General features: G+C 36.6%; 1 protein-coding gene across 8 annotated transcripts in view; it reads right to left on the reverse strand.

The window, feature by feature from the left end:
- Positions 1–16053, reverse strand: part of trc (Serine/threonine-protein kinase tricornered) — a 262213-nt gene that overhangs the window by 10141 nt on the left and 236019 nt on the right. For 7 of the 8 annotated variants that reach the window (XM_071687193.1, XM_071687185.1, XM_071687189.1 and 4 more), the window contains 6 exons: positions 14553–14676; positions 11181–11298; positions 9531–9670; positions 7743–7943; positions 6414–6613; positions 6138–6249 (listed from right to left, as the gene is read on the reverse strand). In XM_071687193.1, coding sequence (XP_071543294.1) covers positions 6138–6249; positions 6414–6613; positions 7743–7943; positions 9531–9670; positions 11181–11298; positions 14553–14676 — 895 coding nt within the window. The remainder of the gene's footprint in view (positions 1–6137; positions 6250–6413; positions 6614–7742; positions 7944–9530; positions 9671–11180; positions 11299–14552; positions 14677–16053) is intronic. The other variant, XM_071687186.1, reaches the window with a different exon arrangement.

Raw genomic sequence — 16053 nt, forward strand, 5'->3', positions numbered from 1 at the left:
GAGGAAAAAGCAACATGTTTTAGACAACTAATATCCCAATTTTTATTACAAAAGAATCACCTATCAGTATGTTATCTTTAGAGCAAAGGGTAGGATCAACTTAAATGTTCAGTAACATAAGTAAAGGTAGGAAAAATCTATAAAAAAAAATGTTGAATTTTCATTACCAAATTGATAGCTCTGATAATCGTAATAAGTAGTTGCAAGAACTGCCAAATAAGCAAAACAGAAATATTCTGCAAAATTTCCCATTCTCAAAAAAGTTTTTTCAATGGAGCATCATTTCCAACTTATCTTCTATCACATTACCATTGTTATCAATATACTTTGCAATAGAGGATGAGGTAAAGCTGAAGCTAGATATTTCTTTTTAAACTTTTTTAAAAGCATACAGTAAAAAACAAGCAAATCTGTAAGAGTTTTGGGTGATGGCTGAAAATGAACTACTACATAACTTATTTAGGAATCAAAATATGTTTGGAAACCCCTCAGCTAGTCAATGAGGGATGAACAATAATTCATAAAACCAAGAAATGAATAAAGTAATTCATTTTCCAACTCCCCAGATGCTTTGAAAATGTCGACTGCCAAAATGTTTTATTTCTTGCAATAGATCAAGATGCTTAAATATGCAAAATGAATATCAACAGTCATCATGCATCTGACCTTGGGACCTTAGAGACAATCTATTATGTAACTCCTAACTGATTTTGCAAACAACTATACCTCACAAGAAACTTTAGATCCTATAAAAGTAATTCAAAATAAACAAAGATACATTACTTCAAGTTGCAATGAAGATGCAGTAAAGGCATAATCAGGCGTAGTAATCTGGATCATCTATAAGCACCTCTGAGCAATTATGCATATTATAATTTAAACAAGTTAGACTTTGTCGGCATATAGGGGGTAACTGTCAGTTAGAGTGCTGTACATGCTAAAAATAGTGTTATGAAAAATGACCAGTGTACTAAGAGATGGTTTTTTCAAAGCTGGGAGGAGTGGGGTTCCAACGCACACATCACGATGTGTAATTCTTGTACAGTCCTTATCAGGCCACAACTCTGTTCAAACATTAGGGAGCTGTTCAGTTTTGAAAGAAAGTAAGAGTAAGGGTAGACTTAATGATGGACAGGTCCTTCTCATAATAACCATCCATTTACCTATCTACCTTTATCATATAAGCAACTTTCTACATTCAGAGCAGAGCAGTATATCCAGAATCTTCACTTATGTACCCATGATCCTAAATCAGCTGGTCATCTTTAATCATACTTTGAGTTTCATAAAGCTGAAAGCACCACATAAGTGGTAAAAATATCCCTGTAATCTATAAAAGGATGGTCATTAATATCAATATATTGTACAAACACATAAGAAAGAAATAAGATATCTAAACAATATCATCTGGAAATATCTCTACTGCATCATGAATGAACTTGTGTAACTTCATTTTCTTATTGATAAGGAATCCACTACATTGAAAGCTATTGAAAATAATAATCTGCTGCATAAACTTTCACTTAAGGAGATAATTCAACTGAAATTCTTCTTATAATGAGTGAGATTGTAGTAAGAGAATAATCTATTTCACAAAAAGTAAACTGCCTATCCCATGAGTGAGATGGTAATGGCAGAGTGTGATGCGGGGGATGAGGGAGTAAACATTACCTACTATTCCTACTCATCCCACAACTACTAGCCCCTCACAGTTAGCTTCTCAGAGTGGTTGCTACAGCTGAAATCTATTCCTTTCTTTAATCTTGTGTTCAGTATTTGCACAATACATCATACGGTAATATTTTTCACGACATGTGTGATTGCATTCACATAAGTAAGAGAAGAGAGGATTTCCATCAAACAACACGCTATGCCCACACTAGATATATTCATTCAAATTCATGGAAAATTTACCAAGTCTTGGAAATCTAATGGCCCTGTCAACAAATCTTTGAGCTGACTTCAAGAAATACATGATTTCTACAGCTATATCACAAATCTTATTATCTGTGCTCCAACTAGAACTCACTACCACGTCAAATTACTTGTGAACACTTCCAACCTTTTGTACAGTTTAAAAACAGTACACATATCAGTTTCTATGAACTTGCCTGCTATAAATGTCATGAATCAGTGACACAGTGGGTCTGGGCTGAGAGATTCAGCAGAAAATCCCTCTCTCTTTAGAATGCTGGACAAAATATATATGATGCTTAAATACAGTATTTTGTGCTTTATTTGTTTAAGTACTAAAATTAATAATGTACATGACCTGTACTGTATATTTCTCACAGTTATTCACATTTTTGTGCAAAACGTAAGCAGGAAATTTTTTTCCTGTAACATAATCACCCTTTAACCCAGTGAATCATATGGCAAAATGGGATTCACCATACAGAGATTATGCCAAGTTGAGTTTTCAAGGAATGCAGTTCCAAAGTTAAGTGAAAACAATATGTACTAAAGTGAGAATACGGAAAATATTTTTGATTCATCGTGCTAGTGTTGAATGCTTGTGGATGCTGAGCAGCTGAAGTCTTTCACTGCTGGAACATTATGGATGCATGGTAACACAAAATATGGGGAAAGTAGCTAAAAACAGTTAGTGTGTGGAAAAAGATATTGAATTACTATTATCTTTTCTATTCCTAGGGACAGGAGAAGGCAGAAGGGAACGGAGTAAGGGTGTTAGAAATCATGCAATCCTGTATAATTACTTCAAAAGTTCTGCGCTGAAAAGGATTAGTGAATGAGAATACCTGGCTTAAAAAGAGGAACATAAAGAATCATACGATGGTCAGCAGACATTATTGGATTTCATATTAATTGATAGTCATGTAAAAGACAGACTTCTGGAGGTAAATATGCTGAGAAAGGCAGCTAGCTGATGGGATGCCTGATCACTATCTTGTAGAGGTGGTGAAGGTTTGTAGAAGTTTTTCAAAAAGATGAAACAATATTGGTGAACAGAGAATGATAAGAGTAAGTAACCTTGGAAAAGAGACTTGTGTAAAGAGATACCAGGAGAGAGCTGGAGTGGATGACATTGCAATGAATTTACTAAGAAAGGGAGTGACTGTGCTATTGCTCAATTAATTTGGATTTTCAGCAGATGTATGGATCATGAAGAGGTACATGAGGACTGGTGGAATGCATATACAGTGCCATTGTATAAAGGCAGACCTAACAGTGTTAGTCACATGATAACTAGAAACATCTGTCAACTCTGCCTGGCCACAAGTTTCAACCAGCTTCTCATGTGCAAGTGTACAGCTGTATTACTGTAACCATATCCCCACTTTTCCTACAGCAAATATTTCCCTTACCTAATCAACACACCAACCACTAAAATGTTTCAGATCTTTAAGTATGTTGGATCTATCTCTTCCTGGTGGAGACCAAGTATACAAAACATTTCATGAATGCTCCACAGGCAACATGACTCAATTGATTGCGAGAAAATGCTACAATACACAGAAATGAATTTGTAACAATATATCTATTTTTCTACCTCCACATGAACTACTTAAGATGAAGTTGCCATCCAACTAACCCCTTCAGCAGCTGTCTTGTTGAACATCTCAAAGTATGGCCAACATAAGCTAAGCAGATGAGTTGGGCTCAGTCATAAAAGATGAGATAAATGCTAGTCTAGGTGTTACAGGCCCCCTGCCTGCATGGGGTTACACTGATTGTGAAAAGCAATCTTTGGTGAGGCTGCACCATTGGAAGAACAGCTTTGTCAAAGAGCTTATCACTCGAAAGAACACACATTTCCCTGCTACTGGAAGCACTGCAGCCTTCAGTTGCAGGAGCCTCTGGAAAGAGGTCCTAAGTAACACAGATCTCTTTCTTGGAAAGAGGTCCCATGTTATTACAGATAAATAAAATAAACAAATATATGCTCATTTGCAATATATCTCTGATACCAGATCATTTGATTCTGTTCACAAAACTGAATGTACAACTTGGAGCCAAGAGATTGCTTGACTGTTCTTATTAAGTTGTTTGGATTCTGAGTGATACTTGTTCAAGCCTGAATGGAACAGTTCAGCGATGGTAAGTGTTTCCAAGGCAGTTATTGAACTACAAGGCATGAGATGAATGATCTATTTCAGTTAGTCACCCATAACTGATGCTATGTACTTTTGTGATCTGAGTGTCAATTTCAAATTTCTGAAGGTTCTAGTTAGTTTATAATAATCCATATTTGTTTACCTGTGCACAGTGATACACTGTCATATGGGCAATCTCTGTTACCATGGCAGTTACTGAATTCATTTTTAAATAATGGAAAGTAAGTACACAAACCATCTTAGAGTAATGTAACTCCTAAAGGCTGCTAAACTTAACTTATTATCATGCCAAAGATTGGTAGCACTGGTAAACTGAATAACATGTATCACTATTTGAGGCAAATGTATTCAGGACATTCATTCTATAATTACATCCTTATGATCCCTGAGGTAGGGGAGAAAGAATTCTACCTCCATATTCCATGCATATCATAGAAGGTGACTAAAATGGGTAAAAGTGGGATGCTGGAAACCATTCCTTTTTTGTATTTCAATTTCTAAAAGACAAAACAGAAGAAGTAGTCAAGCAGGGAGTGCTCATCCTCCTCGAAGGCTCAGACTGGGGTGTCTGAATGTGTCTGGATGCAACCAAGATGAGAAGAGAGGAGAGATAGGTAGTATGTTTGAGGAAACAAGCCTGGATGCTCTGGCTCTGAGTGAAATGAAACTCAAGGGTAAAGGGGAAGAATGATTTGGAAATGTCTTTGGAGTAAAGTCAGAGGTTAGTGAAATGACAAAAGCTAAGGAAGGAATAGCACTACTCCCAAAGCAGGAGTTGTGGGTGTGTGTGACAGAGTGTAAAAAAGTAAATTCTAGACAGATCTGAGAAAAATTGAAAGTGGATGGCAAGAGATGGGTGATTATTGGTGCTTATGCACCACGCCATGGGAAGAAAGATTATGAGAGGCAAGTGTTTTGGGAGAAGCTGGGCGAGTATGTCAGCAGTTTTGGTGCATGAGACAAAGTATTCTTAATGACTGGTATATTCCCAACTTTCTATCTTTTCTTAGTTCCCCTTAACCTATTAAAGGCGGGCAAGTTTTTTAAATATCCAAATAAGGAAGCATATTTTAGGAATAATACAGTATAAAGGAATAAGCCAATACATACATAAACAGATAAGATTGGATGAAAAACGAAGGTAGGAGGTGTTTCTCATGCGATACTGTGTCATAGCTGGCTGTGGGAGAAAGGAGGAGTGCTAAGCATCTTCCTCCCCTTCTCCCATTGTCACAGTTAATACTGACGTTAACCCTGGCTGGGCAAGAGTGGGTGGCTATTTAAAGGCATGTCCAAACAGAGAGCATGATAGTACATGTCAGAGATGCCACATCACCCAATTTCTAAACACAGTTATGATGCAAAAGGGCCCAAGGTATGTAAGATGCCCACCTACAACTGTATGAATGTCAGATAACACCTAATAATGGTGCTGACCACGGATGGGTAAGTGTGAGTAGCTGTTTAAGTAATGGGTAAACAGAGGTCATGATAGTAGATAACAGTGATGCCACATCGCCAATATTCAAAAACAATTACGATGCAAAATAGCTCAACGTCATGTATACCCTGCTTCACCGAGCAAACATTAGATAACATTGCCCACTCTTAATGGATCAATCATGGTTCTTTAGGCACATTCATGCTACAGCATCACTTCATCTGCCAAAAATTCAAAACATTCACAGTATTGTTACAAGACTAATTTTCCCAAACTCTGTTGTAATTTCATGCTTCCCTATTTCTAATGAAATGTTTAGGGGAGGTTAGGCATGTGCCACCCTGCTCTGAATGGAAAAAAAAGATAAACATGATAGAGAAAGAGAGAGAGACAAAATAAGGAAAAGCACTGCTAGAAAGTTGTAGCCCTTGTCTGAAATCATTTAAGTTACAGAAATTCTGAACCTGATGAAAGCATTTAGATCAACCCTCCCAGTTTTATTAGTTTTGGACACTATGAAAATGGCAACACAAAACAATAAATCTACAGTGACTACAGAACTTGGGACTGTATATATCATTTATTCACCCTAGGGTTTAAAAACTAAATTCATTACTTACGCAATTTGATATCAACTTCTGGAAACTCATCAAAATTGCTGGTATCATCAATAGATTTAACTTCCACAGGAATTGCTGAGGGGCGTTCCCTTGTGTGTTCCCAATCTACCTGCTGTTTCAGTCAAGTAAAAAATTCCTAAGTTAACTAAACATTCAAAGTGTTTTATCTTGAGTATACATGATTTACTTCAAGAGGCATAATATATGCATAAAAATTTCAACATTACTTTTCTTTAACAACAACTGATGCCATTTCCTAAGTACGTTGCATATTACCTGAAAGAATTTCATACTCTTAAGATCTTCTATTCCTTGATGAGAACCTGCCCTTCGATCAGCCTCACAACACAAACGTAGAATAGTATCCTTAGCCTGTTCAGAGATAGGGACCTCTGGTGGAAATACCAATGTCTCACGCCAATTCATCACCTTCCGGTAAGTCTCCTGAGGGTTCTCACTACAAAATGGTGGATAACCTGCAGTGATAATATCTTAAGTTCAGTATCATTTCCCATTATCACTCATATGGAAATCTACTAAATCTTTGGCTTAATATAGTTTTTCTTGACTTTTATTCTATCAAAAACATTCTTAAGATGATTAAAGCTAAAACTATGAATAGGACCTATCATTATATCAGTTTTGAGAAGAGAGATTAATTCAAGCACTCTGTTACAAGGACCTTAAAGGCTACATGCTAGGCAACCATGTCTAGTCAAGGAATCTCTGCCACCAAGTAGCAAGTCAGACTACCAATATATCATGTCATACCTTAAACAATTCATTAAATCTTAGCAAATTAGGACCTTTCAAAGTAATGATATGATTATACAGTTAATGCTCCCTCCATGTGCGAATCAGCTTCAGCCCTACACACTGACTTACAGGCAGACAAAAATCAAACTAGGTTTACTGACACCAAGCATTTGAGTTGGTGGCATGCAAATAAGTCCTAAAAGTTCATGCTACACTTCAAGTTATTATTCTCTTCATAAACCTGTATGCTGTACCACACAGTTTGAAGGACATACTTTATCAAACAGAAAGATGTTCATATAATAGGGAAAGTGGTCTAGCTATCTTGCTGACAGGGCAGTATTTCTAGTACAATACATAAGTCTTGCCACTCTATGATCAAACACAGTTAACAAGCCCTCAAAATACTCACTCCATCTCCTCACTTCATCACTACTTGCTATATACATATGTTATCTACCAAAATATATATAAGGCTTTAAGGTGATCGTGCAAAATGAATAAATTCATGAAACATCTATGACATATTAGACTCTATATTGGGATAAGTTTTTCCACTTATAAGATGCTTCAATTCTCTTAATACACAAATACTGATGCAGCTTGTGTATGCCTTAAGGTGGTCTGAGAGGCACCATCAACTGGTCTAAAACTAAGCTGGAACCATAGGTTGCAATACTTTGCAAAGTACTCAATAAACATGTGGATTATTTACCTCCATTATCATAGTCAGGTGTTACAAGTGTGAATGTAGACTATTACACTTATAAAACACAGCCCATAGCTCAAATCTGGTGAATAATATGTAAAGTGAAAAAGAGACGAAGAAAGTAAATACAAGTTTCTTACCTATAAGCATCTCGTACATTATAACACCAAGGCTCCACCAGTCACAACTCTGTCCATAGCCTGTCTGCATGAACACTTCTGGTGCAATATAGTCAGGTGTTCCTACTGTTGAATATGCAAGTGCTCGTCTATTTTTCTTCCAGCTCTCAGCCCGACGCTTTGAATCCATAGGATTTGAAGCTGGAACATTGGAGTAGGTCGCTATATAGGATAGGCAGGATGAAGCATTAGGGTGGAAATAGGGAAGCAGATTAGGTTTAGCAGTGTTTGACAGTCCATGCAGGATAGTGACAAAAAGAGTGATTATCATATAAATGAAGAACCAAAACAGTGTAATTTTTCATTCACGCCAAGTATCATAAAATCAAATGATACAAGAGATTGTTATAAGAATGGTATGCATTTAAAGAAGGCCAAACATTGAATATTTCAGACAAAGAGGGACAAATAAACATGAACATGCATGCAGGTATAATGGAAATAAGTTATGAAGCACACAATATTTACGAATCAATATCATATACCACAAAAATGCAAATATATCATTCACAATAAAAAATACGAGCAAAGCAAGGATAAAAGCAGGGATCACAAAGAAAAGCAGAGCAGGCAGGGATGGGGAGAAGAAAAAACAAAAATTAAATAAAGTCAAATAAGATAAATTCAAATCTTATTATTCCCAAAAAATCAATGCACATATAACTATACAAAACAAATAATAATGAGAGCAAACTCTGATAAAAATCATATAATGTGTGACTAAAACACATTCCTATGAGCACAAAGTAGCTACCATTACCTTTCATTATTCATCAACATACAAGGACAACATGCAAATACAGAGTTAATATTTCAACTATGGTAACAGTTACGCATATACCTCTTCCACAACAAATTAATTGGAAATCTCATCATAACCTTATAACTTCAATAACATCTGTAAACATGTCTACAATTTGCAAAGAGACCTGTTATCAAGCTTACCCTCCATCTAAAGTCAATAAAACTATCCATCCCTGCATACATTAAGCTAGCTTTGCAGTCTTGATATGAGACACACACATTCTCTGACATAAAAAATTAAGCCTAGAGCCTTGGGTTTTCCTTTACCCAAAAAAAGTATATTTCTGATCTGTAACTAATGCCCTTAGCTAACCACATAGGCTCCAGATGGTCAACAGAATACTCAATAAATACCACTATGAGGCTGAACTACATACTCAACTTTTATCTATCAAGTAACTCAACAGTCAGCAATTCAGTATTTCTTTCATTTGGATATCAGCAAGTTTAGTCAAACAATGTCTCAATCAGCCAACACTTGCACTTGAATTCTACCAAAAGAAAACGCCTCTCCAAAATTCAGACACTGATGACAAGATATTTACATGTGCTCCTTATTCTCTGAATACCTAAGCTTAAGTCTATTGAGTAACTGTATAGTTTCTGGTCTGTCTCCCTTCCCAAGACATATGCTTTTATCCCATATCATGAAAACCTTCCTAAGAAAATGGCAATATTACTTTGTTACCTACTTCAGCAATTCAATGACTATATCCAATCACATGCAAAATCTGTATAGAAATCAAGATCTGAAATCTTATTAGAAAATATTAATCACATGAACAGTGTTCTGAACTATTAACCAGAGCCTATCAAGTGTAATTTTTATGGGAAAAACTCCAATGAGTCTTTTGCATCACTATGGTCAAATACATACACCAAGTTCTATTCAACTTCACAAATCTATAGAATAAAAGTTAACCTTAATCTCAAAGAAACACTTACTAAAATCTGATGGTTTGGCTTGACTAAGATCTTTATAAAATTCTGTGCGATGAGATTTTTTCATTCCTGTACACAAGCCAAAGTCTGACAATTTTATATGTCCTCTGGCATCTAACAGCAGATTATCTGGTTTTATATCTCTGCGGAAAATATAATGGAGTAAGATTAGAATCCTTGAAGATCAGACCTGATAACATAAAGTATGAAAATTAAAAACAATGAACTTATCAGCTAATTAAAAATAATGAACTTATCAGCTAAGAGTGGCTACTTTTACAATATATTTTTAACCAAAATTTAAGAGAAAAGAATACAAATGACAATAGAAAAATAAAATCAGTATAACTACTTTCAGTACCATCTTTCAAACAAACACACAGCAAAGCTGTAAACCATGCAAAACAGAGCATTCAAAACAATTACTAGTTCCTTTGCAATAGAAAAACATTTAACACCAGCCCTAAAAAACAAAGTACTTCCAGTGCAAACCCACTTCAAAATGCTTGGCATTTAATTCTATGAAACAGAATGAGGCCCATGCAAACCAAACCATAAGAAAAAGCCAAGGCATCAATACTTGATAAAGCCTTTATATAAAGGTGCCACAGCCAAAAAAAGCATTAGAAACTTCAGAAAGAGCTTGAGAGTAAAAAACTATGAGCTGTTTCTAAAAGGTTTTGTTAACCAAGATCAACTAAAGCAATTCTAAATAGTGTATTTTTTCACAATATTGAGTTAATTATCTTAATCATCAGAATAAAGGGCTAAGTGAAGTTGTATAACTTTATATGCTTAAGCATTGTGTGAAGCTTGCAACTGGTATAATGAGAGTAACACATAATATGTGCAGGACTTGAGAAAGTTTAAAAGGCTAGTGAGGGCCCCAAATTTCAGGTAACTAAGCCTCAATCACTTCCCTTTCCTATGCTTTACTCATTTTACTTTCTAAGTTTTGGCAATCAAGGCACAAAAAATAATTCTGACAGGCGAGCAGAAATTGTACCTATTAACCTCTTTTGTTTCATACAACACTAAAGCTCTTAAACACTTCCAGATTTAGATTATTGGAAAAGCATGCATATCCACCCATTACATTTGGTATCCTGTAAAAATTGGTTCAGCTGTAACATGAGACAAGATAGCTATCACACTGGGAAAACTGAGAACAGCTGGCTATGACAGTGTCTATATAAAAGTGTCAGATAAACTTGACAGCTATATGTTTAGGAAGAATGTGACTATACTGTAATTTGTTTTCTAGTTTCATAGGGTCTTAGCTACTAACTCTTACTGGTCATGGGCATGTGATTCTATCAAAAAAATATACATAAAAATAAACTTTCATTTTTCAAGAATTAACATATAAATTGCAATGTAATTCATTACTTCATTACACTACTAAAATACAATCATAAATCATGAACAATTTGTTTATTTACAAGTGAAAATTACATCTCCACACAGAAAAAACTATCAAATGTGATTTTCAGAATTGCAAATCAACAACTCCCTCGAGAGAAAAACAGTCTCAATATTGCACTTTGCTAATAAAGGAGGTTTCCCTTGGTTTGGTAGAATATGTCTTACATGCCATCTTTGTCAGTGAATAAAATCTATCAGAAGAAATTAAAGATATAACCATCATCTCACCTGTGAATGAAACCTAGCTTATGAATGGAGTCTATAGCAAGAGCTGTTTCTGCAATATAAAATTGTGTGCATTCTTCAGATAAAGTGTCCTTTTTCATGAGGAGAGTCATCATATCACCTGCAAAAAGAGCATAGAATTATCTTAACTAATCATGACTCATGATGAGGTAAAAACAGAAAGTGATCTCAGAAAAAGTTATTCAGTATACTGAAAATTTGGTGGTCAGGAATATGCCCTTACTCAAAAGATTCTATAAATAGAGCAGATAACTGAAGAACAGTATATAGGTAACCTATCTAAAAGATTTATATATAAGTTTGTTGAGTATTCCTGGTAAATTATATGGGAGGGTATTGATTGAGAGGGTGAAGGCATGTACAGAGCATCAGATTGGGGAAGAGCAGTGTGGTTTCAGAAGTGGTAGAGGATGTGTGGATCAGGTGTTTGCTTTGAAGAATGTATGTGAGAAATACTTAGAAAAGCAAATGGATTTGTATGTAGCTTTTATGGTTCTGGAGAAGGCATATGACAGAGTTGATAGAGATGCTCTGTGGAAGGTATTAAGAATATATGGTGTGGGAGGCAAGCTGTTAGAAGCAGTGAAGAGTTTTTATCGAGGATGTAAGGCATGTGTATGTGTAGGAAGAGAGGAAAGTGATTGGTTCTCAGTGAATGTAGGTTTGCAGCAGGGGTGTGTGATGTCTCCATGGTTGTTTAATTTGTTTATGGATGGGGTTGTTAGGGAGGTGAATGCAAGAGTTTTGGAAAGGGGCAAGTATGAAGTCTGTTGTGGATGAAAGAGCTTGGGAAGTGTCAGTTGTTGTTCGCTGATGATACAGTGCTGGTGGCTGATTCATGTGAGAAACTGCAGAAGCTGGTGACTGAGTTTGGTAAAGTGTGTGAAAGAAGAAAGTTAAGAGTAAATGTGAATAAGAGCAAGATTATTAGGTACAGTAGGGTTGAGGGTCAAGTCAACTGGGAGGTAAATTTGAATGGAGAAAAACTGGAGGAAGTAAAGTGTTTTAGATATCTGGGAGTGGATCTGGCAGCGGATGGAACCATGGAAGTGGAAGTGAATCATAGGGTGGGGGAGGGGGCGAAAATCCTGGGAGCCTTGAAGAATGTGTGGAAGTCGAGAACATTATCTCGAAAAGCAAAAATGGCTATGTTTGAAGGAATAGTGGTTCCAACAATGTTGTATGGTTGCGAGGCGTGGGCTATGGATAGAGTTGTGCGCAGGAGGGTGGATGTGCTGGAAATGAGATGTTTGAGGACAATGTGTGGTGTGAGGTGGTTTGATCGAGTAAGTAATGTAAGGGTAAGAGAGATGTGTGGAAATAAAAAGAGCGTGGTTAAGAGAGCAGAAGAGGATGTTTTGAAATGGTTTGGGCACATGGAGAGAATGAGTGAGGAAAGATTGACCAAGAGGATATATGTGTCGGAGGTGGAGGGAACGAGGAGAAGTGGGAGACCAAATTGGAGGTGGAAAGATGGAGTGAAAAAGATTTTGAGTGATCGGGGCCTGGATATGCAGGAGGGTGAAAGGCGGGCAAGGAATAGAGTGAATTGGATCGATGTGGTATACCGGGGTTGACGTGCTGTCAGTGGATTGAATCAGCGCATGTGAAGCGTCAGGGGTAAACCATGAAAAGTTGTGTGTGGCCTGGATGTGGAAAGGGAGCTGTGGTTTCGGCCATTATTGCATGACAGCTAGAGACTGAGTGTGAACGAATAGGGTCTTTGTTGTCTTTTCCTAGCGCTACCTCGCACACATGAGGGGGGAGGGAGATGGTATTCCATGTGTGGCGAGGTGGCGCTGGGAATGAATATAGGCAGTGTGAATTGTGTGTATGGGTATATATGTATGTGTCTGTGTGTGTATATATATGTGTACATTGAGATGTATAGGTATGTATATTTGCGTGTGTGGACGTGTATGTATATACATATGCATGGGGGTGGGTTGGGCCATTTCTTTCATCTGTTTCCTTGCGCTACCTCACAAACGCGGGAGACAGCGACAAAGCAAAATAAAAATAAAAAAAAATCTATAAATATGGATTTTTTCAGACATATTTGCCATTTCCCACATTAGCGAGGTAGACTTACAAACAGAGGACTGAGCCTTAGAGGAAAAATCCTCACTTGACCCCCTTCTTTGTTCCCTCTTTTGGAAAAGTAAAAACTGGGGGGCAAGGATTTCCAATACCTTGCTCCCTCCCCATTTAGTCACCTTCTATGACACGCAGGGAATACACAGGAAGTGTTCTTTCTCCCTTATGCCCAAGGATATATATAAATTCATGCAAGTAAAAGTAAGATTCTACTTTATATGGAGATGGAAGTCACAGTGTAATATCAATTTAAACTGTGAAGAACTGGAAGTTGTGGACAAAGTCACTTGAGATGGCAGTGGAAAAACTTTAGTTGAAAACAGAAATTAGTACAGGCAGAAAAACTGGTGGCACACAGTATGCTCAGATAAATGGAACGATTGCAAGTGTAGCTTGATCAAGAACCTTGCATGAAGTTATCCATCTCTACTACTCTTGCTTTTGACAAGTCATTTAGTATACATAATATCTAAAAGGTGGGAGAGAATAAAGATGTAAAAAAATCATTGGAAACACATTAAGGTGAAGGTTAATTAAGGATGGCATGGTCATGCAGAGCACACAGATAATGGGTGGTCAAAAAACATATATAGTACTTCGGTTGAAAGTATAAAAATGAGAAAGTGAACTGTTAACGATGAGGAGGCACAGTGTGGGAAATGGGGGTATATATTCTGTCAGAATTGATTAGAACCAAAAATAAAGACGTCAAAGGGATGTTTTCCAAAACTGGATGAAAAAGAAGCATTTTGTGTGCAAGTGATCTGAATGGAGACTGGTCTCAACTGACAATTCAACCTAGAATGCAAAAGTGAATTACCTTTATTCCCATGAAGGTTCCTTTTTCACTCTAATAAACCAGACATAGGTTGGGAATGATCATGAGTTACTAAGAGGCTGTATGCAATTGCACATACATAAGCAATTCAACCCATGGAACTCAGAATGGAGTTAATATTTATAGAGTGAATGATAGTTTAAGAGAAGAAATAGCTGCCATGGGAAAACTTCTACTTATAAGAAGTAAACAGCAAATACTTGCATGTAGGAGGAATTCTGTATGAAAGGCACTGAACAAAACATTTAAACCAGCTATGATACATGGTAAAAGAATGAAAATGACAGAATCCTTGAAGATGAATCCAATTTCAATAAAGCAATAAAACAAGGAGCATGAACCAGAATGGAGACAGAGTGGATACTGACTAACAGACATATAAGGATAGGATGTCACAGGCAGAGAAAATTTCAACATACCACCAGCAAGGAATTCCATCACCAGATAAAGATTAATGGGGTCTTGAAATGAGTAGTACATCTTGACTACCCACTGATGATCGGCTTCAACTAAGACATCTCTCTCTGCTCTGACATGTGCAACCTGAAAGTAGGCACTTTATGTTAATTTCAGTTGGTTTCAGTATAACTTTTATTAAAGCTATACTAAAATAAATGAATTATTAGCATAAACCTTTTGCTTATATGCAAAATAAATCACATTTTACTTTGGACATGACAAAAAGGGTTACATGGGGCATTTCTGCATTTGCATAAAACTGTTAGAAAGAGGAAAAAGGTTACGCATCAGAAGGATAAACTTCTAAATTTATGGCATTACTACTGACAGGAAAGTCCTAAGCTACAACCTTAAAATCTTAACTATCAATTATATGCATATCTATCTATCTATCTGTTTATCAACCTCTTATCATTAATCAGTTCCAAGTTCACTAAGGGTGCAACCAGCACATACATCCTCCAAATAACACTCGAAACATCTTCAAGCTGAGCCCAGTATGTTAACGTGAAACATGGACTTCCATACTTATAAAAGCACTTTCAACTGTTACCTTGTATGTATCATGATGCTTTATCCGGTGAGACCATCACACCACCAATGTTTACATAATGCTTTCATTGTATCTGATATCTCCTATCATCTTTTCTAGTCTAAATCTCCTCCATGTACCTTCTACCGCAGTACTATATATCTTCTTGACCAATCTATCATCCGCTGTATGTTGTACATTACCATTCCATCCCAAAAGACTTTCATCCCCATGCTTCCTCACACCACATAACTTTCTCATATTTTAGTTCTTCATTTTAAATATCCTCCTATTTCTAACAGTAACACTGTTCTCATTTCTGACCTATCCTGACCTATAAATGCTACGGTTTCACACTGATATATACATCTACAATGGGACATGTGCTTCATGCAAGTTTCTTCCATTTTTATGCTTAAAGTTTTCCCTGTTACAAAAACTTTCAGTGCAACCCAGAATTTTCTCCCTTGCATGATTTTTGCTTTTAACTTCTGCTTTATTCACTATTCCAGACCAGTGCAAGGGTCTTTGACACTCCAGAAGAGCCTTTAGATACATGCCCCTTAGTAACTTCTGATAAGCTAATCTTAATAGAAAAAATGATACATTATCAAAGTTTCTACATACTTTTCACATACAATCCTCAAACTTATCACCTGGTCCACACATTTTCTACCACTCCTGAAACCACATTGTTCCTCCCTAATCTGAAGCTCTGCATATGCCACCACCCTTTCAATCATCACTTCCTTATTAGCCCATTTCACTGATGCTCCCAATTGTTCTCTTGTTTTTCCTCATGTTATCAACCACCTTCCAAAAGATTTTCTTTTCTCCCTTACATTTGCTGATACTCGCTCACCTTAACTCTCACTTACCCTCTTTTTCAACCCTTGCACCTTCCTCCTGACATCCTGCTGCTTTCTACT

This window comes from Panulirus ornatus, chromosome 43 (genome assembly GCF_036320965.1).
Source record: "Panulirus ornatus isolate Po-2019 chromosome 43, ASM3632096v1, whole genome shotgun sequence".
Classification (NCBI taxonomy): Eukaryota; Metazoa; Arthropoda; class Malacostraca; order Decapoda; family Palinuridae; genus Panulirus; species Panulirus ornatus.